This window comes from Echiichthys vipera (assembly GCF_963691815.1).
Source record: "Echiichthys vipera genome assembly, chromosome: X".
NCBI classification, from domain to species: Eukaryota; Metazoa; Chordata; class Actinopteri; order Perciformes; family Trachinidae; genus Echiichthys; species Echiichthys vipera.
In genome coordinates, this window is record NC_139825.1 from 25,068,475 (window position 1) to 25,090,887 (window position 22,413).

At 38.5% G+C, this 22,413-nt stretch overlaps 2 protein-coding genes across 2 annotated transcripts; both read right to left on the reverse strand.

Moving 5' to 3' along the window:
* Positions 1 to 414: 414 nt before the first annotated feature.
* On the reverse strand, positions 415 to 4,170 carry LOC310965442 (green-sensitive opsin-like; the record flags this gene model as incomplete). The annotated part of the gene is made up of 5 exons (XM_083939043.1): positions 415 to 513; positions 2,112 to 2,351; positions 2,990 to 3,155; positions 3,473 to 3,641; positions 3,807 to 4,170. The coding sequence occupies 5 exons, from the start codon at positions 4,168 to 4,170 to the stop codon at positions 415 to 417; spliced, it is 1,038 nt and encodes a 345-aa protein (XP_083795169.1).
* A 6,028-nt stretch (positions 4,171 to 10,198) lies between these two features.
* LOC310965441 (green-sensitive opsin) lies at positions 10,199 to 14,088 on the reverse strand (the record flags this gene model as incomplete). Its single annotated transcript, XM_083939042.1, has 5 exons — positions 10,199 to 10,297; positions 11,223 to 11,462; positions 11,958 to 12,123; positions 13,412 to 13,580; positions 13,725 to 14,088. The coding sequence occupies 5 exons, from the start codon at positions 14,086 to 14,088 to the stop codon at positions 10,199 to 10,201; spliced, it is 1,038 nt and encodes a 345-aa protein (XP_083795168.1).
* Positions 14,089 to 22,413: the final 8,325 nt, after the last annotated feature.

Genomic DNA, 22,413 nt, shown 5'->3' on the forward strand with positions numbered 1-22,413 from the left:
GGATGCATTTAATAGATTTCTTTCTACACTTTTGTGTTTATAAAATATATACAGAATATTATGACAGAGGTCAACAGATATGTTAACCTCTCCATCTCATAAATATACAAAGAGGATTCTCACCCACTGATTCACCCAAACACACCATCAACATCGTTACAACAACACCTGAGGCTGTGTTTTAGAGATGTTTTTTACTTGATCCTTTGTCCGATGAGATAGGATGTTGGAGTCCTGCCGTACAAACAAATCAAGGACCTGCACATTGAAATAAAGGTATGTATTCTGAGATTAAAGTCCATTTGTTGCAGAAAAAAGAGTCCACTTCTATCCATTTGTTCAATTTCAAAACAGCCATTCACAGTCAGGAAGAAATCAGCAAGTAGGAAGTCCAGAGTCGTGAAGTTCTTGATCTTAAGAGACAGAGGACACTTCTGTCTTGCTGGCTGATACTGAAGTCTCATCTTCAACCATACCGCCCATTCCAACTGTAGAGAGCATGCAGTTACGGAACTGAAAAGGAGAGAGGTAAGATATTAGACCATTTGTTTCTAAATCTCGAAGGAATGAACACTTATCTGACAAGTTTGCCTCTTTTGGTATTTTCAGACTGAACAAAGATTCTGGTAATAAACACTTAAGTCTTAATATTTAGCATTTATAACCACTATACAAACCCTTTAATGGATTCTTTATAAACCACAATAATGTATTTGTAGGCAGGTATAGGGACATTTTAAGCGTTTACTAATGTACAGTATTTGCCAGCAATTTGTGAGCATCATTTGTCATTACACCTGTGTTTTCATATACTGTCATTCATTATCTGTTTATAGATTCAGACTCAATTTATAGATTCAGACTCAATCTATAAGTGCCCACAGAAGGAGACAACTACATTAATTAAAACTTAATTAACAACAGAGTACAACTGCTTTAAATGACTCTTACGTAAAAAGTGTTGCTGTCACAGGCTTTGTATCAGAAGTGTGGTCAGTTGTGTGTCAATGTGTGAACAATGAGTTAAAATCCCAGACTGTATAAAGAAATGGACATAGCCTTTACGTTGAGGTCCGTTCTCTCAACTTGATCCAATCGTACTCGCCTATGGGAGTCTTGTCAGACTTTGACTCCGCCTCATTTCCACCTCCAAAAAAAGGCATTGATTGTTTTACAGAGGGAGGTACGTCAATCTGGCAGACGTACACCGAGGCGATGTGAGGGCAAGCGGCACTCGTCACTTAAGAGGCAGCGCCCCTAATTATACATACATTCTCCAATGCAGAAAAAAACTAACGTGGAACAAAACCATTCAACCCCCTGAGTGTTGTCATGGACATGGTTTTCTCTTCTTTCTTTTCAGGCCTTGAATTATTGTAATTATGCAGTAAAAATGGGGTCCATGAGAATTTCTCATTGTGAAACCTGCCCTTAGTGGACACTCAGAGAACTGCAATTTTTGGCACTTCTGTATTGGATCAACCAGGAAATTGCTGTGGTTGGGGCTTGTTTAAAATACGATATTCAGACTAAACTCTTAGTCATTGTCAATCATCACTATTTTATTAATCACACTTTATAAGGAATATATAAGCTGGATCTGAAAGCTTAAGTAATGGTTAATAATAAATGAACAAATGCAATAGTCATAATCATTTGTGTTGCAAGGTGGTGGCTGGTGGTAGCTGGTGATCGACTTCCAGTAAGAACACATAATGCATTACTATTAAGATTTATAACTGCAGATGAGTTTCCGGGTTTTAGCTGATACTTTTCATTAACTGTAGACTAGATGTTTATTGCTCTTCATTATTACAGTTATGTATTTGCCCTTCACAATTGGAACCTGGTTGTTAATTTTCTTTTTGAAATGACTTGTGTCTCAAAGAAGATTTTCAACCAAAACCACAAGCTGGTTACCCAAAAGTTTTCTTAAATGGCTTATACCTTATCTATAAAGCTTTAGTAAACACTTTATTAACTGTTAATAAAGTACTTTGTTTAAGTTATGAACCCTTCATAAAGGATGACGAATCAGCCTTTAGTCCGTCTCATCTGAGGAAAGTTAGTATTTGAAGTGGTATTTCATACAGAAAAGTAAAACAACTGACCTGTTTGTTGAACAACACGTAGATAATGGGATTGAACAGTGCTGAGCTCTTTGAGAAGAAGGCAGGAATTGCCATGGCTGTAGCTGTAAAGGCTGCTCCTTTGTTGAAGAAGATCCATGCAGCAAAGCTAGCATATGGAGTCCAGGCCACAAGGAAGCCCAATACCATCAGGAAGCACATGCGTGTCACTTCCCTCTCAGCCTTCTGAGTGGATTCTGAGTCCTGCTGCTGGGCTGCAGCCTGAAATGTGTTGAACAGAAGAGAAGTTAGGAAATTATTACAAAGGTGGCATCAACACTACTTTCAAAATTGTGTGTACATCCCAAATGTATCAGTGTATGAATTAAATGATATTATGAAACAGTAATATTAATAAATCTGACTTCTATAGAGCTTTTCCGCAAAGTCAAAGACACATTTTAGAATAGAAAGTATATAACTACTCATAAATTGAATGAGCCAAGAGGAGTACATTTAATTGGAATTATGTCTTCCTGTGGTTGATTGATTGATTGGTTGATTGGTTGATTGATAGATAGATAGATTGACTGATTGATTGATTGATTGATTGATAGATGGATAGAAAGATAGATAGATAGATTGATTGGTCGATTGATTGATTGATTGATTGATTGATTGATTGATTGATTGGTTGATTGATTGATTGATTGATTGATTGATTGATTGATTGATTGGTTGATTGATTGATTGATTGATTGATTGATTGATTGATTGATTGATTGATTGATTGATTGATTGATTGATTGATTGATTGATTGATTGATTGATTGATGTTCAAGGGGAGTTGAAACTCAAGATGCCATGCCTCCCCTCAAAGACAAGTATTTAAATATTACAGTTAAGAAATTTAGACTTACAGCTTTGACTGTCAGCACAAGGCTGCCATAAGTGAAGAAGATGAGGAAAACTGGGACACAGAAGTGGCAGAAAAACATGTAGAGGACGTATGATTCATTGTTGTAGCCTGGGGCCGTAGTGTAGTAGTCAGGTCCACAAGAGCACTGCAGACCCTCAGGAATGTACCTGTGTGAGACAAAGCGAGACAGTAGAGATAACCAGTCCATATTGTTAAATCAATTAGGTCTATTAAGATCCTTTCATGTTCAGATTTACACACATAAACTTGTACTCAAGTGCACGTTGGAAGCAAGATATCTTCACACAGTGTTTACTGTGTTTCAGAATTCAGCACAAATTCACCCTGCCCATGTAACTTTACAGGACAACATGCACTTGATGGCATGCATATGGAGTTTCATTCAAGCAGCAACATTTTTGTTTCTTTAATAAATCTGATAAATAAAAATAACATCTGACAGATGTTTGACATATGTATTTACCTGGACCAGCCAACCAATGGAGGGGCGGCACAAGTTAAAGCCATGACCCATGTGAAAGCAACTCCAACTGCTGCATGAGTTCCAGTGAATTTGAAGCTTCCCATGGGTTTGCAGACAACAATGTATCTCTCAACAGCTAGGACGACCAGAGACCACAGCGCAACTTGACCTGTAAGTCAATTAGGGAAGAAAAACAAATTATCTGGTGATAGTTGTTGTTGCTTTTTTGTTGTTGCATGCATCAGAGAGCTTTGCAGTGGATAGTTCAGGCATTAAAATATAGAAAGCAGCAATAATATAGAAAAGCAATGTTACAAAAAATCCTCTACCATACCTCCCAGAGTAGCCATGAATCCCTCAATGGCACAACCCAATGGTCCGAAAACAAAGTAGCCGTTTAAAGCAGTTATAAAGGTGATGGTGAACCCAAAGAGACACATGATCAGTCCAGCCACAGCCAGGTTGACCAGGATGAAGTTGAGAGGTTGCCTGAGCTTCTTGTTCTGAGCTGTGACCAACAGTGTCAGGAAGTTGATTGGAAAGCCGGTGCAGATCAGAAAGAACATGTAGAAAGCCGTTAGGTAGTATTGCCATTGTGCTCCCAGGTAGTACTGTGGATACTCAAAAGGACTCCTCACAAGCCCCGTCCTGTTGTTCATGGGGATGTAGAAGTTCTTTCCTTCTGTGCCGTTCTCCATCTTTTTTGACTGTGTGGACCGACTGTGTGCCGTTTGCCCAATGCAGTATCGAACCTGTCTGCAGCTCATCTTGAGTCGAGTTTTATACTTTTAAAAAAGTGGATTACAGGAGGATTGAGCATAAGTCCTTGCTGTAATCCTCAGGAAAACACGCTCTCCGCCTGCTTGCTGCACACGATGCCTCTATCAAAATCTGGATAATGACATTCCATCCATTATATTCATGAGATTTCATTAATTTCCCATAGTTTCAGTCAGGATTCTTACCAATTAACCATTACATAGTTAGGCACATGGTACTTTTGGTGCAATTGCCATTAAGTTTTGAATTATTTGATGCTCATACACCATCTTCTACACATCTTCTAACTTGGTGTGTACAGTGAAGGCGTGCAGCACTGAGTGAAGTTATAACAGCGGATAAATTAAGTTTCTAAGTTTTATTAGATTATATTTTGTATTAATAATTTAACCTGTAAAGAAAGTAACACTCTCAGATAAATGTAGGTGAGTTAAAGGTGCAATATTTACCTTTGAGGTATAGTGTAGTACAAGTATAAAGTTCATATGGAAATACTAAAGTACACTACATGAGTAATTGTGCAACTCCAGTAAATATTTAATAATAGCAGCTGTGAAGGAACTAAATCCTCAATGCAAATACAATTTTCAAACAACTACTCATATTCTTAATCATAATTTATATTTTATGTGGAGAGTAAATTGTTTTGGAGATAAACATTTTACAATGATAAAGACATGTACTGTGGATATGAATAGGCAGCCGCAGGAAAAAAAAACCTACAGAGGTCTGAGCTAAGCCCCCAACGTCTTCTGTTCTTAGCAATGACCCTATCCAGCCCACATGACTTATGTGTCAGGACTGTGGGAGCTCTTATGACCATTTACTTTTATTGCTATTATCCAAAACCTAACCGACACAAAAGCAGGAGGAGAGCAAACTGTGAATGAATGTCACACAGCTTAACACAATTACTTAAGATACAGTAAAGGCGATCAATAGAATAGAATAGCCTTTATTGTCATTGCATTTGCATACAACGAAATTCGAGTGCTACTCCCCCTTGGTACATTTTTAGCAAAAATAATAAAAATAATATAAAAATAAAAATAAAATAAAATAATAATAAAACAATAAGCAAAGTCAGCTCATTGTACCAACATTTGTATTACACCAATTTATTGCTCTTTTAATTTTAAACACTTTTTTCTAAAAGTTTGGTCCTATGCTTTTTTACCTATTGGGCCTATACGTCTCCTTATGCCTACTAACCCAATAATAATAATACACTTTAATACAGGCTCAAGGCCCAAAAGGAAGACTCTTCATTACATACAATACATTACATATAAACTAAAAAGGAAAGAAAAAGGAAGACTAAAATAGGCACTCATGTCACTGTTCCCAGATCTCAGAAGTGTATTTGGTGGAGCTACGACCTGTATCTGTTATCAGAACAATTATCTCATTTGTAGAGTGGTCCAGCCTGCTCATGAACTTAAAGGTGAAGTTTCTCAACAGGGCCATGAAGGTGGTTAGTCCCAGTTTACATAAAAAGGTCACTGGCTATTGCTCTCCTTCATTTCTTCAGGAGAACCCCAAGACAGTCTTTGTAAGCCACATTCAACTTACGCAAGCTTTCCTTTGTGTTCTTCACCCAGAGAGGAGCTGTATTTAGAGATGACTTTAAACAGGTTTACCTTGACATCAACAGAACAGTGGTGGAAGTTTCTGGAGCTGATCACAGCTGACATTGGACATTCATACCTAAGGGCAATATAGAGAAAGTAATTAACCTAGCATGTGCATGTCTTTGGACGGTGGGAGGAAGCAGGAGAACCCAGAGAAAACCCATGCAGACACGGGGAGAACATGCAAACTCTACACAGAAGGGCGCCAGCCCGGATTGGAACCAGATACCCTCTTGCTTAGGTGAAGCTGTATGAGCAGCAAAGCTACATAATGCTGCCTCCAGAGGTCTATGTCCCCTGCATCTGTTACTCCCTCCTTGTTACATGGAAGAGCAGTTTTAGCCCTCATAATAAAAACATTTTCCTTGTAATTCAATTCTAGACCAATGGCCCAGTCCACGTTAAGACGCACAACTTTAACCATAGGGGCATATTTCAGTATTTCATTTTCCAAAAAATAGCTACTTTTGTTTGGGTCTGTCCCTCAACACAAATCTCAGTCTTCCGCTAGGGCTATTTCCCTCCATCGAGGAGAGGACAAGCCCAGGGATTCACCTGTTGTCGACCACTCCTCACCCGGCTTTTACGGGCAGTAGGAGGAAGATCCCCCTGGCTGGACCACCATTGCCGCCTTAGCCAGGCTGATCCAAGACTGGATCAGGCTCGTTGCCTGTTGGGCCCTCTTCAGCAGACCACAGAGGAGTAGGTGTATGCAGATGGCCTGCTTTGGAGGAGTATTTACCACCAGTAACGTTGGGATTTCCCACCACAACGCTGGTTAAGGGAGTCGGAAAGCTCCAGAAGTTTTCCACATACAGTCGGCTGTGACTTAAGTGAAGACTTCAGAAGTTCAATGTCTGTATTAATCTGCAGAATCCTTCCGAGTGGTGCTGAAACATCAACATGTTTGAATTAAATGAGAGGCAGGTCTTCAATGTAATGGGAAATTAATCTTGGTAGTGCCCCTTTCTCCTTATATCTTAAATCTCCTCATATAGGTTTTGTCTTTCTTCCCTCCCCTGTAAGAGGCTCAGCATTTGCTATCAAAAAACTTAGTCTTCAATCGGTTGTGAACTAAAACTGGTCTTGACTATTGTAACAATGTTGTCTTGGTGAAGTGTTCTCAACTTAATCAAATAATCTTCAACTACTGTTTCAGTGTGGTAAATCATAGGTTTAACATGGGCAAACGCACCCACATCACACCAATAGTGCTGATTGCAGAAAGAACTGTCATTAACTCTTAATGTCATTACGTCTTTGTGAACAAAAATGTTTCCCTAATGTTTTACAATGGACACGGGTTAATGCAAACACATTTGGGGCTTATTGAAATGTTTGCATAAATGCATGTATTGGTCAAATCTTATGGCCTAGGGGTCATAAATATGGCAAAGAATAATTGTGCTATACATTTTTTAACTGCCGTGTTTTGTCAACTGTCTATGACTATTTTCCATGATGCAAATAGTCAGCAAATACTCTTTACTTTTTGTATTGATGTGATGAGGTACATATACATACATATACATACACATACATGCTTTGTCTGGTAAACTGATGCATTAACAATTGCTCAAAAGGACTATATTTTGAAAATAGGTCTTTTCAGGGATGCATTTAATAGATTTATTTCTATACTTTTGTGTTTATAAAATATATACATAAATAATGACAAGGGCCAACAGATATACTAACCTTTCCATGGCATAAATACACAAAGATGATTGGCACACACTCATTCACCCCAACATACCATCAACATCATTACAACAACACTTCAGGCTGTGTTTTGAGATGTTTCTTTTTTTAATGATAGAGTCTGATGTTGGAGTCTGACTGTTATCACACAGATTCAAACAAATTAATAACATTCATATTCAGATAAAGGCATGTATTGTGATATAAATGTCAATTTGTGCAGAAAAAAACCCACTTATATCGATTTGATCATTGTCAAAACAGCCATTCACAGTCAGGAAGAAATCAGCAAGGATGAAGTCCAGAGTCGTGAAGTTCTTGATCTTAAGAGACAGAGGACACTTCTGTCTTGCTGGTTGATACTGAAGTCTCATCTTCGACCATACCGCCCATTCCAGCTGTAGAGAGCATGCAGTTACGGAACTGAAAAGGAGACGCAGGTAAGATATTAGACCATTTGTTTCTAAATTTCAAATCAAATAATATATGAACACTAATCACTAGTCAGTCATTGTGTTTATACAGCAGACTCAACTCCTGAGTACCCACAGAAGAAGACATGCATGAATTAACACTTAAAGTATATCTGTTTACATGTACTCTATATTGTGTTATAAACCATTTATAAAACAAAATAAATAAACTTGAAAAATAATTTCAATAAGTGAGACTGTGTATTAACTGCAGACTAGAAGTATGTTGTCCTTTATTGCTACATGTATGTATTTAACCTACATTACATTACAACAGATATTCAGACTAGTCCATCATGAGTTGTTGGGTATCACAAGTCAAACTTTATAAGCCGTAATATAAGCTGGAATTTACAGCTTAAGTAATGGTCAATAATTAATTTACAAATAATAACATAGTGAGACCGATTATTAACTGCACACTAGATTTTGTCCTGTATTGCTACAGGTATGTATTTACACAGCATTACTGTGGATGTGGTGGTTAAATTCCCTTTAGTTATTTAGACTATATAACAGTCATTGGCATAGGTAAATGCTGAAGGGAATAACGCTAAAGCTGGTTGGCTTTGTGGGTCATTCAGAGTTCACACAAATATATTAACACAACTGTTTGTTCATCAACACGTAGATAATTGGATTAAACAATGCTGAGCTCTTTGAGAGGAAGGCAAGAATCACCATGGCAGTAGCATTTAACTCTGCTCCTTTGTTGAAGAAGATCCATCCAGCAAAGGTAGCATATGGAGTCCAGGCCACAAGGAAGCCCAACACCATCAGGAAACACATGCGTGTCACTTCCCCTTCAGCCTTCTGAGTGGCTGCTGGGCTGCAGCCTCAAAATAAGCCAAAATCAGTTATTCAATATAATCTAATATAGAAAGGCGCACACTGTCTCACTCTGAAAGAACTGTCAATAACTCTTAATGACGTTACATCATTGTGAACCTAAAGCACAAGCTAATGAAAAATGTTCTCCTAATGTTTTACCACGACCACAGGGGTTAATGGATACACATTTGGGGCGTATTGAATCGTTTGCATAAATGCATGTAATGGTCAAATCTTATGGTCTGGGGCTCATAAAGAAGGCAAAAATGAATTATATACGTATGTCAAATGTGCAGGGCTATACATTTTTAAACTGTTGTGTTTTGCCAGACTGTTTTACATTATGTTAATAGTCTGCATATAGTCAATATTTAAATCCATATAGGGACAGCTTTATGGCAATATGACATTTGAATTGTGATTTTTGTATTGATGTGATGAGGTACATATTTTTAAGGTCTATGATTATCTGGATCAGCCTAAAATAGACTTTTTTGTCTGGTAAATGGATGCATTGACAAATTCTCAATTGATTTTCCAAAAAATCTACTTAATCTCTACAGGATATTGTTATCATGACATCATAGCATTCAGGTATTGTGCGCCATATTACTCCTCAGTGTTAATAAAGACGTTTTTTTCTGAAATGGCATTACATCACTCAAAGTCAGCACTGCATATTCATCACTGATATGTCCTCCTGCTTGGAGTTATTGTACTTACTGGGCTATCTACTGTTTATTAGGAGAACTTGTGCAGAACAGAATGTCTCCTTTTACCTTCTACTTATTATAGTAATACTTAGCAGGTAAAAGCAGGTGCTATTTAAATAGTTTAAATGTAAAACACAGAAAACAAACAACAATAACAACAACCAAGAGGTCTTTTCATCGATGCATTTAATAGATTTCTTTCTACTCTTTTGTGTTTATAAAATATATACAGAATATTATCACAGAGTCCAACAGCTATGCTAACCTCTCCATCTCATACATATAAAAAGATGATTATCACCCACTTGTTCACCCAAACATACCATCAACATCGATACAAAAACACTTGAGGCTGTGTTTTGAAGAGGTTTTTTGTTTGATCCTTATTCAGATGAGATATGATGTTGGAGTCTGATCACACAGATCCAAGCAGATTGCTAACATTCACATTCAGATAAAGGCATTTATTCTGATATAAATGTCAATTTGTTGCAGAAAAATTATCCACTTCTATCGATTTGATCATTGCCAAAGGAGCCATTCACAGTCAGGAAGAAATCAGCAAGTAGGAAGTCCAGAGTCGTGAAGGTCTTGATCTTAAGAGACAGAGGACACTTCTGTCTTGCTGGCTGATACTGAAGTCTCATCTTCAACCATACCGCCCATTCCAACTGTAGAGAGCATGCAGTTACGGAACTGAAAAGGAGACAGAGGTAAGATATTAGACCATTTGTTTCTAAATTTCAAATCAAATAATATATGAACACTAATCACTAGTCAGTCATTGTGTTTATACAGCAGCCTCAACTCCTGAGTACCCACAGAAGAAGACATACATTAATTAAGATGTGAACTGTACCTGCTTACATTTACTCTACCATTTTTTATAACACAATTAAATAACGCTTGAAATAAAGTGTTGCTGTCACAGGTTTTGTATCAGATGTGTGGTCAGTTGTGAATGTTAAAACCAGATATTCAGACTAGTCCTAGTCATTGTCAAACATGAATTGGGTATCGCTGTAGGGTTTTACTGGGCATCACAACGTTATAAGCCATAATATAAGCTGGAATTTACAGTTTAAGTAATAGTTTATAACCAATTTACAAATAATTACAAAGCGAGACAGTTTATTAACTGCAGACCAGATGTTGTCCTGTATTGCTACAGGTATGTATTTACCCAACATTACTGTGGATGTGGTGGCTAATTTTCCTTTAGTTATTACTTCCATTTCAAAAACTCAAAAGCCATTACTTGTTTTGCAACCTGGTAACCCAAAGGCTGTTTTCAATAATGACGTATTAATAAATAAGGTAATTTGTTTCATCTTATTAAGCCCTTTAACAAGGGTGATTTATCAGCCTTTGTTTCTGTAATGAGAGTTCATACAGCATAAACTGACCAGTCTTTTCATCAACACATGGATAATGGTGTATACCGGGTATAGATAAAAATGTACTGTATTTCATGTCTGCTAAGAGGGAAGTGGAGACAGGCTGCTCATACAGCAAAGTAACCAACAGTCTTTGGCATAAAATGGGTAAATGCTGAAGGGAAGAACGCTAAAACTGTTTGGCTTTGTGGCTCATTCAGAGTTCACACAATATATTAACCCACTTGTTTGTTCATCAACACGTAGATAATTGGATTAAACAATGCTGAGCTCTTTGAGAAGAAGGCAGGAATTGCCATGGCTGTAGCTGAGAACGCTGCTCCCTTGTTGAAGAAGATCCATGCTGCAAAGCTAGCATATGGAGTCCAGGCCACAAGGAAGCCCATCACCATCAAGATGCACATGCGTGTCACTTCCCTCTCAGCCTTCTGAGTGGATTCTGAGTCCTGCTGCTGGGCTGCAGCCTGAAAATAGGTTAAAATCAGTTATTCAATACAATGTAATATTGAAAGGTTCAGACTGTCTTACTCCCGGTTCCTATTATATCTTACAAAAAGTAATGCATAATAATGTGTGTCTTACATATATTAAAATGAGGTGGCATAGTTTCAGACTGCTGATCTCCAGGTAGAGAGGCAGATCAGGGTGGCGGACTGGCCTCAAAAGACAGGACTTTACACCATGGGAGCATTTCTCATGTCCTGGTAGTACTATGCCAAACCACTTTTTTTTTTCTAATCCTAACTAAGTACTTTCAATGCCTTACCCTGACTGTCACTCTTTGTTTCCTAAATGTAATGAAACATAACTGTAGCTATCCACTTCCGGTCATGTACTCTGACATGAAATAGAACGTCATATTACATAAGATTTTATATGAATTACTTTGCTTACGATAACCTACAAATCTGTTGATGAGAATACGTTGATTAATGCAGTGTAAGAAAAAAGTCTCTTACCGCCTTCACTGTGCACACTAAGTTTCCATAAGTGAAGAAGATGGTGAAGACAGGAACACAGAAGTGGCAGCTGAACATGTACATGACAAATGAATCGTTGTTGTAGCCTGGGGCCATGGTGTAGTAGTCAGGTCCACAGGAAACCTGAATACCCTCAGGAATGTACCTGCGTATACAAGATATACAATGTGGGATGCATCATATATAATGTTGATATTATACGTTAAAACCTTGCTGTGACTAACTTTTGAGAAAAAAAACAGGACAAGATGTGAAATCAACTACAGCAGTTTCAAGCGTGACTGTAATATGCAAAGTTTCATGTTAAAGGCCATTGTACAGTGAAAATATTAGGACTTTATGAAAGATTTTGTATGAGCATCCAATAATTCAAAGCATAATGGTAGTGGCACCAAAAGTACCATGTGTGTCAATATGTAATGGTTTATTTGTAAGAATCCTGACTGGAACTAATGGAAATTATTGAAATATCATGAATATAATAGATGGATCGTCAATAGAAAGGTTTTGATGCATACATTGTTTAAAGCTAAAAAAGTAAAACACATTTATATGATGTCAGTGACTAGACTGGATCAGTAAGGAAAGCAATTTCCTCTGGTACAGTATGGCTGTTTATTCTCATGAGAATTCAAAAAAGTAGGAAAAATCGTCAAATTTGTTTGAATGCTATGCAAGGAGGTTAGGTTTTTATTGGGTTTGTATGTTTGTTTTTCTATTTGACAGCAGGATGATGGAAACACTATTGGCCCAATTTTCATGAAACTTGTAAGAAGGGTGTAGCATTGGCCAAGTAAGAAAGCATTGTACATTGGAAGAGGCACAAAAAAATGGGGCAGGCGCACCAATTATTTTTAATTTTTGTTAAGACTGCAACGTAGAGCATGACTTTGGTAGAGGTATACGCCCTCTGAATGCCCTTCTATTTTTGGTCATGATTCTTTTTTATCATGATCATTTTTTACTTACTAACTTGATTGTTTAAGTCCAGCAACCAGATGGTTGTAAAAAAAACTTCCAATTTAAATGCATCATCATAAACATTTTGAAACACCCAAGCTATGTTATAATGATCTGATGTTGAGGGCAGTTGTTTATCTGCACAACTTGATAGTATGTTTTGTCAAATTTGAACCAGAGAAATCTATTGGTTGCTTTGAACAGGCAATTTGTCTGATTTCTAATTCAGTGGTGAAGATAACATGGCTGGATTGGGTGTCTGCTTACCTGTGTGACTGTTTGTGTCCCTACCTAACCTTTTCTAGAAACATCACCACAACCCAAAATTTGAGTAATTAGGTTGTTAAGTATAATATTAGATCAAATGGGAAGAATTAACAAGATGAAAAAAAAGAGTGTGGTAAGCACTCCAATAAAAAACTTGTCTATTGTCCATTCTGCTACCGCTAGGCATGTGATCAATGTTGAATTACCTTGACCAGCCAACGAGAGGAGGGACAGCACAGGAGGCAGCCATGATCCAGGTGAATGAACAACCTATTGCAGCATGAGTGGCTGTAAATTTGAAACTACCCATGGGTTTGCAGACCACAATGTATCTCTCAATAGCTAGAACCACAAGAGACCACAGAGCCACTTGACCTGTTGATTTAAAAAAGAGAACATATCATGCCAATGATTGTACCAGATTAGACCTCAGTCATACAGCCTTGGTTTAAAACATCTGACAAAACTATATTCATCTATCCATGACAGCAAATTAACATCAGTTTTCTTCAAATTTACCTCCAAGTGTAGCCATGAATCCTTCAATAGCACAGCCAATGGTACCCAAAGAGAAATAGCCCATGAGGGAAGTATAAAAAGTGACTGTAAATCCAAAGGTGACCATGATAAGCCCAGCCACAGCCAAGTTGACCAGGATGAAGTTGAGAGGTTGCCGGAGCTTCTTGTTTTGAGCTGTGACCAACAGTGTCAGAAAATTAATGGGGAATCCAGTGCACATCAGGAAGAACATGTAGAGAGCCAGTAGTTTGAATTGCCATGGATCTGCCAAATAATATTGTGTATATTCAAAAGGACTCCTCACAAGCCCTGTCCTGTTGTTCATTGGGATGTAGAAGTTTTTGCCCTCCGTGCCATTCTCCATCTTTGCGAGTTAGGAATTGGATTTGCAGAGAAGAATGAGCTTGGAGCAATGTCGATGTAGCCAATAATCTGTTACTGCAGCTATGGTTATATAGCCCCAAGGGGTGACCAAGAAGATCAAGAAGATCAAGAAGATCAAGAAGATCATGAATAAAAGCAAAGAGGATGAGAATTATCCGTCAGCATATAATCACTTGTTACCCAACAGAGCAGATGTTGTTTTTTCTAGTTATGTGTTTCATCATTTGGAACAATGGACGTAACAGGATGACAAAGGTCATTTAACATTTGAGAGACAGAATTCTAGTGTTTAAGTATGCAGTGCATTTTTACTGCAGATTTATTCACCCATTTCAACATGAAAAACCTGCACTCCAGGGGTACATTTCTAGTGATGAACAAAATTTCCTGTCTATACATCAACCTTTACGCTACCTTATGTTGGCCTAACCCAGGAAGACTGAATTAAACATATAACTTGATTAACTCGCTATCCATTTAGGCTGGATTCAACTAACAACATCTTAATAGGATTTTAGAGCGCAGGTCAATGTGTTTGGTGAAGCCATGCTAAAGTTGCACTAGTATTGTAGAATAATGATAATAATAGGATGTAATTTATATTTTATACTAGATAGAACGTTCTAACACTAAAGCAACAAAAAAGGTGATGGTTTATGTAAAGGTTTGTGTGTTGTTTGCATGGTAAATACTGGAGGTGAAAAGCTAAAGCCTGTTGGCTTTATGGGTCACTCATAATCCCCAAAAGGTCATTGCCTGAGGTCCTTCTCTAGTAGGTTATACATCATGTGATGATAAGAATAATAACTGTAATACCAGTATATGTAAATGTAAAAATAATGTGTATACTGTATTTTGTTTAAAAAGGCTTATCATATTTCTTTTATTTCGGCAATGGCAGCACAATGAATTGAAAATCTTAACATTATTGGGAGTGTTTTTTATATTACAAAATCTAGCAGACATACAGTGGGTTCAGAAAGTATTCCGACCCCCTTAAATGTCTCACTCTTTGCTAATTTGGAGCCATTTGCTAAAATCATTTAAATTTACTTTTTTTGCATTATTATAGACACACAGCACCCCACTGTGAATTGTTTGAATTTTTTGCAAATTTATGAGAAAACTAAAACGGAAATATAACATGGCCATAAGTGCTCAGACCCTTCGCTATGACACTCATATACTGTATTTAACTCAGATGCTGTCCATTTCTTCTGATCACCTTCATTGGATTGTAGCGGTGTTTAACTAATTTGATTGGACCCGGTTAGGAAAGGCACACACCTGTCTATATAAAACCTTACAGCTCTGACAGTGCATGTCAAAGCAACTTAGAATCATGAGGTCTGAGGTTTTGCTGCAATTAAGGTTCCTAAGATCAGAGTGGCCTCCATAATCCTTAAATGGACTAAGTCTTTGATAACTAGAACTCTTCTAGAGCTGGCCGTCTGGCCAAACTGAGCAAACGGGGGAGAAGAGCCTTGGTGAGAGAGATTCAGTGAGGAGATGGGAGCAAGTTCTAGACTGCAGCCCTCCAGCAATTGGGCTTTATGGCAGAGTGGCCTGAAGGAAGCCTCTCCTCAGTGCACAACACATGAAAGCCTGCATAGAGTTGGCCAAAATACACATAAAGGACTCCCAGACTATAAGAAATATGATTCTCTGGACTGATGGGAGCAAGATTGAACTTTTTGGCCTTAATTCTAAACAGTATGTGTGGAGAAAACCAGGCACCTCTCATCACCTGCCCAATACAATCCCAACAGTGAAGCATGGGGATGGCAGCCTCATGTTGTGGGGATGTTTTTCAGTTGCAGGGACAGGATGATTGAAGGAAAGATGAATGCGGCCAAGCACAGAAATATCCTTAAAGAAAACCTTTTCTAGAGTGCTCAAGACCTCAGACCGGGCCGAAGGTTGACTTCCAACAAGACAATGACACTAAGCACACAGCGAAAATTACAAGGGGTGGTTTAGGACTGTTGAATGGACTCTTGAATCCCTGACTTAAAACCAATTGAACATCGGCGATGTGACAACATGGCGATGTGATATTTCAGTTTTTGTTTTTAAGACAATTCTACAACTGGGGGGCTGTGTGTACATTAATGAAGAAAAGATCAACCTATTTTCTCACTTGGTAGGCACCGGCCTCATCAGACTTGTTTAGGTTAAATCCACTGCATGGCTCTCACAACAGGTTTTGCAAACCTGATCATAGTCCAGTGTTGAGGACAAAATGCTGTGAAGAGCTACGGTCTAGCAATGTGAGACTAAGCCACAAACTACTTATCCACTTACAAGAGGCTATAATGTGGATGGAGCTTTTAATTAATAAATTAAGTCAGAACCTATTACCCCATTACTACTAGCCCGTGCAATCAATTGATTAGAACTTTGTGTCTGTAGTCATAGAAACCAAGAGCAGTTGGATTAGTCAGCTTGGCACCTAAACAACCATCATCAACTTTGAAAACAGACAAGACTTTGATTATTTTTATCGTTGTACCAATCATTTATATTTCCATGAATGTTGTTTTATCAGTTATGTTTCATACAGTCACACTTAACTTGTTTGTATTGTTAGCTATTACCACTTCACTTTCAAGCTGATAATGTCAATGATCTATTTTTTAACCAGGATTCGTCTTTTAGCCAATGAGATATTTCTATATTAGATTTTTCACAAAGGGCCTTTGCTTGACTGAAGGGTCTCCTCTTGTAGATGGACTGCATTGTCCCCTTAAACAACAGTTCAAGGTACTTCACAAAGCCTTAAATGTGTTTCATGCTTGTTGTGGTCTGCCTTACAAGAGCTCCGTGTCAAGTTCGCCTTCTTGGGAAGTCTGGGGAAGTTTGGCACAAATGCCAGCATCCTCGCAAACTTCTACAAAACATCAAAAACATACCTATGAAAACCCACAATTGAGGGAGGATTAGCACTACCTAATTTCACTCGCTACTACAGGGCTGTAAATGTGTGTCTGAATTTCACCCTCCTTCAGTCTACAGGGTGAAATTCAGACAAACATTCGGCTGAATTTTTGTCTGAATTTCACCCTTCTACAGCCTCTCGTAAAGGGTTGTTATTAGATAGAGAAAATGTAGCCTCCCTATGACCCAGAGGCTATTAACCTATCCTATATACCCCAAAATAAATATCAGAGTAATGAAATAATATAGGCATCAACTCGTATCTGGAGGCATCTAAACAGGTTTGTCAACATGTGCTCCCTAACTCTCCTGATGCCAATCTATGGGAATCCTTTATTCCCTCCAGCCCCCTTAGATGATGCTGTTATAATTTGGAAAAATGCTGTGATTCAGATTTTTATATCGACAATTACTTTGCCCCAGTTAAACAACAGGGTGCAAAATCTGTATTACCTAGGTGCAACTATTTTAGATACCCTTAGATAAGAGACTATGTTGGAAATTTCATACAACTTTATGAGACTATGACTCTACACTTAGATCCATTTGTATGCTTTCATCCTATACTCTATGACTGGTGTCTATCCTTTACGCAGTTGCAGGATGAAAAGTTGGACACTTCTCACATAACACATAATGGGAAAAACATTTAAATATCCAGATTGTAGAGGAACAATGGAATCATAGTTTTAATCACATAGCTGCATGTTCAATTAAGGTAAGACAACATCTAATACAATTTAAAATATTGCATAGCTTGCATATTTCTAAATCAAAGATAGGAAATAGGTTCCCCTCTGTTCCCTCTATATGCCATATGTTCAAATGAACCCACCCCTTTATTGTTATTTTATATGTCCTAAGATTCAGATTTACAGGTGCAATACTTACTACATCATTTCAAAAATGATTGATTCAAAAATAAGCCTGAGCCGAAAAGAAAAGGTAGGGAATAAGTCCTTACCCCAAGTGAAGGAGTTCAAGTACCTCAGGATCATGTTCACCAGTGAGGGGACGATGGAGCGTGAGTTTAGCCGGAGAATTGGAGCAGCGGGTGCGGTGTTGCAGTCGCTCTACCGCATCGTTGTGACGAAAAGAGATCTGCGGAAGCGGAAGGCAAAGCTCTCGATCTACCGGTCAACGTATTTTCTCACTTGGTAGGCACCGGCCTCATCAGACTTGTTTAGGTTAAATCCACTGCATGGCTCTCACAACAGGTTTTGCAAACCCATGCATGCACCCACAAACCTTTTATGCAATTATTGGCGGTGTATTGACCTGAAGCATACCCCTCTGAATGATTGCAGTCTACAGCCATGCCGAATGAACACAGCTCCTTGTTGATTTTAGTCTCATTGGTCTATGGTACCCTCGAGCCAATCACTTATCCTTCCTTCCCCTCCCAACATACATCAACAATCAGATATAAAATATACTAGACTACGCTAAATGTAGACGTGGAAGAGGGGGCAAGTAGAAGTTAACAACACACAAGTTATAACAAAGAAATGTCACTTGCTGATTGGTCAAAAGAAATGCAAGCAAGCCTGAGTGTTATTCCCACCTATACCCAAATGTAAACTCATGCAGCCTGATCATAGTCCAGTGTTGAGGACAAAGTGCTGTGAAGAGCTACGGTCTAGCAATGTGAGACTAAGCCACAAACTACTTATCCACTTACAAGAGGCTATAATGTGGATGGAGCTTTTAATTAATAAATGAAGTCAGAACCTATTACCCCATTACTACTAGCCCGTGCAATCAATTGATTAGAACTTTGTGTCTGTAGTCATAGAAACCAAGAGCAGTTGGATTAGTCAGCTTGGCACCTAAACAACCATCATCAACTTTGAAAACAGACAAGACTTTGATTATTTTTATCGTTGTTTGATGTATCACTTAATTACCAATCATTTATATTTCCATGAATGTTGTTTTATCAGTTATGTTTCATACAGTCACACTTAACTTGTTTGTATTGTTAGCTATTACCACTTCACTTTCAAGCTGATAATGTCAATGATCTATTTTTTTAACCAGGATTCGTCTTTTAGCCAATGAGATATTTCTATATTAGATTTTTCACAAATAACTTTGCTTGACTGAAGGGTCTCCTCTTGTAGATGGACTGCATTGTCACCTTAAACAACAGTTCAAGGTACTTCACAAAGCCTTAAATGTGTTTCATGCTTGTTGTGGTCTGCCTTACAAGAGCTCCGTGTCAAGTTCGCCTTCTTGGGAAGTCTGGGGAAGTTTGGCACAAATGCCAGCATCCTCGCAAACTTCTACAAAACATCAAAAACATACCTATGAAAACCCACAATTGAGGGAGGATTAGCACTACCTAATTTCACTCGCTACTACAGGGCTGTAAATGTGTGTCTGAATTTCACCCTTCTTCAGCCTCTCATAAAGGGTTGTTATTAGATAGAGAAAATGTAGCCTCCCTATGACCCAGAGGCTATTAACCTATCCTATATACCCCAAAATAAATATCAGAGTAATGAAATAATATAGGCATCAACTCGTATCTGGAGGCATCTAAACAGGTTTGTCAACATGTGCTCCCTAACTCTCCTGATGCCAATCTATGGGAATCCTTTATTCCCTCCAGCCCCCTTAGATGATGCTGTTATAATTTGGAAAAATGCTGTGATTCAGATTTTTATATCGACAATTACTTTGCCCCAGTTAAACAACAGGGTGCAAAATCTGTATTACCTAGGTGCAACTATTTTAGATACCCTTAGATAAGAGACTATGTTGGAAATTTCATACAACTTTATGAGACTATGACTCTACACTTAGATCCATTTGTATGCTTTCATCCTATACTCTATGACTGGTGTCTATCCTTTACGCAGTTGCAGGATGAAAAGTTGGACACTTCTCACATAACACATAATGGGAAAAACATTTAAATATCCAGATTGTAGAGGAACAATGGAATCATAGTTTTAATCACATAGCTGCATGTTCAATTAAGGTAAGACAACATCTAATACAATTTAAAATATTGCATAGCTTGCATATTTCTAAATCAAAGATAGGAAATAGGTTCCCCTCTGTTCCCTCTATATGCCATATGTTCAAATGAACCCACCCCTTTATTGTTATTTTATATGTCCTAAGATTCAGATTTACAGGTGCAATACTTACTACATCATTTCAAAAATGATTGATTCAAAAATAAGCCTGAGCCGAAAAGAAAAGGTAGGGAATGAGTCCTTACCCCAAGTGAAGGAGTTCAAGTACCTCAGGATCATGTTCACCAGTGAGGGGACGATGGAGCGTGAGTTTGGCCGGAGAATCAGAGCAGCGGGTGCGGTGTTGCAGTCGCTCTACTGCATCGTTGTGACGAAAAGAGATCTGCGGAAGCGGAAGGCAAAGCTCTCGATCTACCGGTCAATCTTCATTTCTACCCTCATCTATGGTCATGAAAGCTGGGTCATGAGGGTGAGAAGTTTAGCCATCCATGAGGAACTCGGAGTAGAGCCGCTGCTCCTTTGCGTTGAAAGGAGCCAGTGTAGTGGGTTCGGGCATCTAGTAAGGATGACCCCTGGGCGCCTTCCTAGGGAGGTGTTCCAGGCAGGTCCACCTGGGAGGATGCTTGGGGAAGACCCAGGACAAGGTGGAGAGATTATATCTCCACACTGGCCTGGGAACGCCTCAGGATCCCCCAGTTAGAGCTGGTTAATGTGGCCCAGGAAAGGGAAGTTTGGGGTCCCCTGCTAAAGCTGCTACCCCCGCGATCAGACCCCGGATAAGCGGTTGAAGATGAGATGAAATGAGAGTCACTAGATAACCTTACATTGGCTCACAGACGACTTAACAACTACAGTGGAGATCAATACGATCAACTAGAGAACAAAGTATTTATACATGATTTATTCTGAAGTATAGTTATTTTTTATTGTTATATAGAATATAAGCTGTGGCTATACCACTGCTGTCCTAGCATGTTTTTTAAATAACCAAGGCACTTTGACAAAAACCTTTATTTTGTGAAAAATATCAGTGTGCAAAATTAGAGAACACTTTCAGATCCCTCCCAGTTATTGGTGTTAATCCGGCACCTGGTGACAATTGACGTAATTGTTGGACACACCCTGTTTATCTGCAGCTCTCCTAGTTACATTGCAAGATGGCAAGCCCCTCTAAGGTGAATGAAACCCTGCGACCGCAGATTGTTTAGATATAGGACAAAGGCATGAACCTCTCAGCAATTGCAAGAAGGTTGGGCATTCCAAGTCTGTGATTTCAAGAATATCGAAACTTTACAAGGGCACAGATTCATTTAAGTCCCTCAAACAGGCTGTCACCCACATAAAACAAGCGCACGACAAGGATGGAGGAGAGGATTATGCAAAGACTCTCAATTGGGAATGCCTTTGCTGAGGAACATGCTGTGTGGACAGAGGAGAACTGGTCCAGAGTGCACTTCAGTGATGAGAGCAATTGCAATTTATTTGTGTCGGATGGGAAACATTATCTTTGGTGTAGGACTGGGGAAAGACTGAACCCAAAGTGTGTAAAGAAGTCAAGTCAGTTCAATTTGGGAGGAAGTTTTGAGGAAGTGTCATGGTTTGGGGGATGTTTTCTGCAGCAGGAGTTGGACCTCTTGTTCAGCTACATGTCAGTGTGAATGCAAATGTTTATGTGAACCTCCTTCAGCAACATGCAACACCTTCACTGCAATTGTCTCCCAATCAGCCCGCAATTTTTATGAAGACAATGTTTCCTGTCACATTTCAAAACAGGTTGAGCTGTTCCTTGAAGTTAAGAATATTGAAACGATGAAATGGCCAGCCCAAAGTCCAGATCTAAACCCCATGGATAATCTCTGGAAAATCCTTGGCGACAAAGTAACATCTAAGAAACCCACTACAGTTACTGAACTGCGGTAGAGACTGCAAGAAGAATGGACCAAGATCAAACCAGAGCAGTGTGAGAAACTAGTGATGTCCTGTGGGTGCAGACTTGCTGAAGCACTTTCTATTCAATTTTAATTCCTATATCCCTAAGTAAACATTTAAATCTTCTTCTCTGAAACAAAATAGTTAAAAAGTATTGGCTAGTAGACTTGAACGTGTGCTTCCCAAAGTTATCAATCAGTAAGTAAAATCACCCATCAAATCAATATGGCACAGATAATGTATGTCATGCTCTCAAACAACCAGTGTGGATAATTACCTTAGATGTAGAAAAGGCTTTTGACTGAGTGGAATGGTCTTTATGTTTTCCATCTGAGAAAAATTTGCGTTGGGTTCCAGTTTTATTAATGTGTTTCAGAAGAGAATATTTAAACAATGCTTTCTTAGGGCTATAGAATTTATAAATGATTAGGAAGTGTAGATGCCCTTGCCTT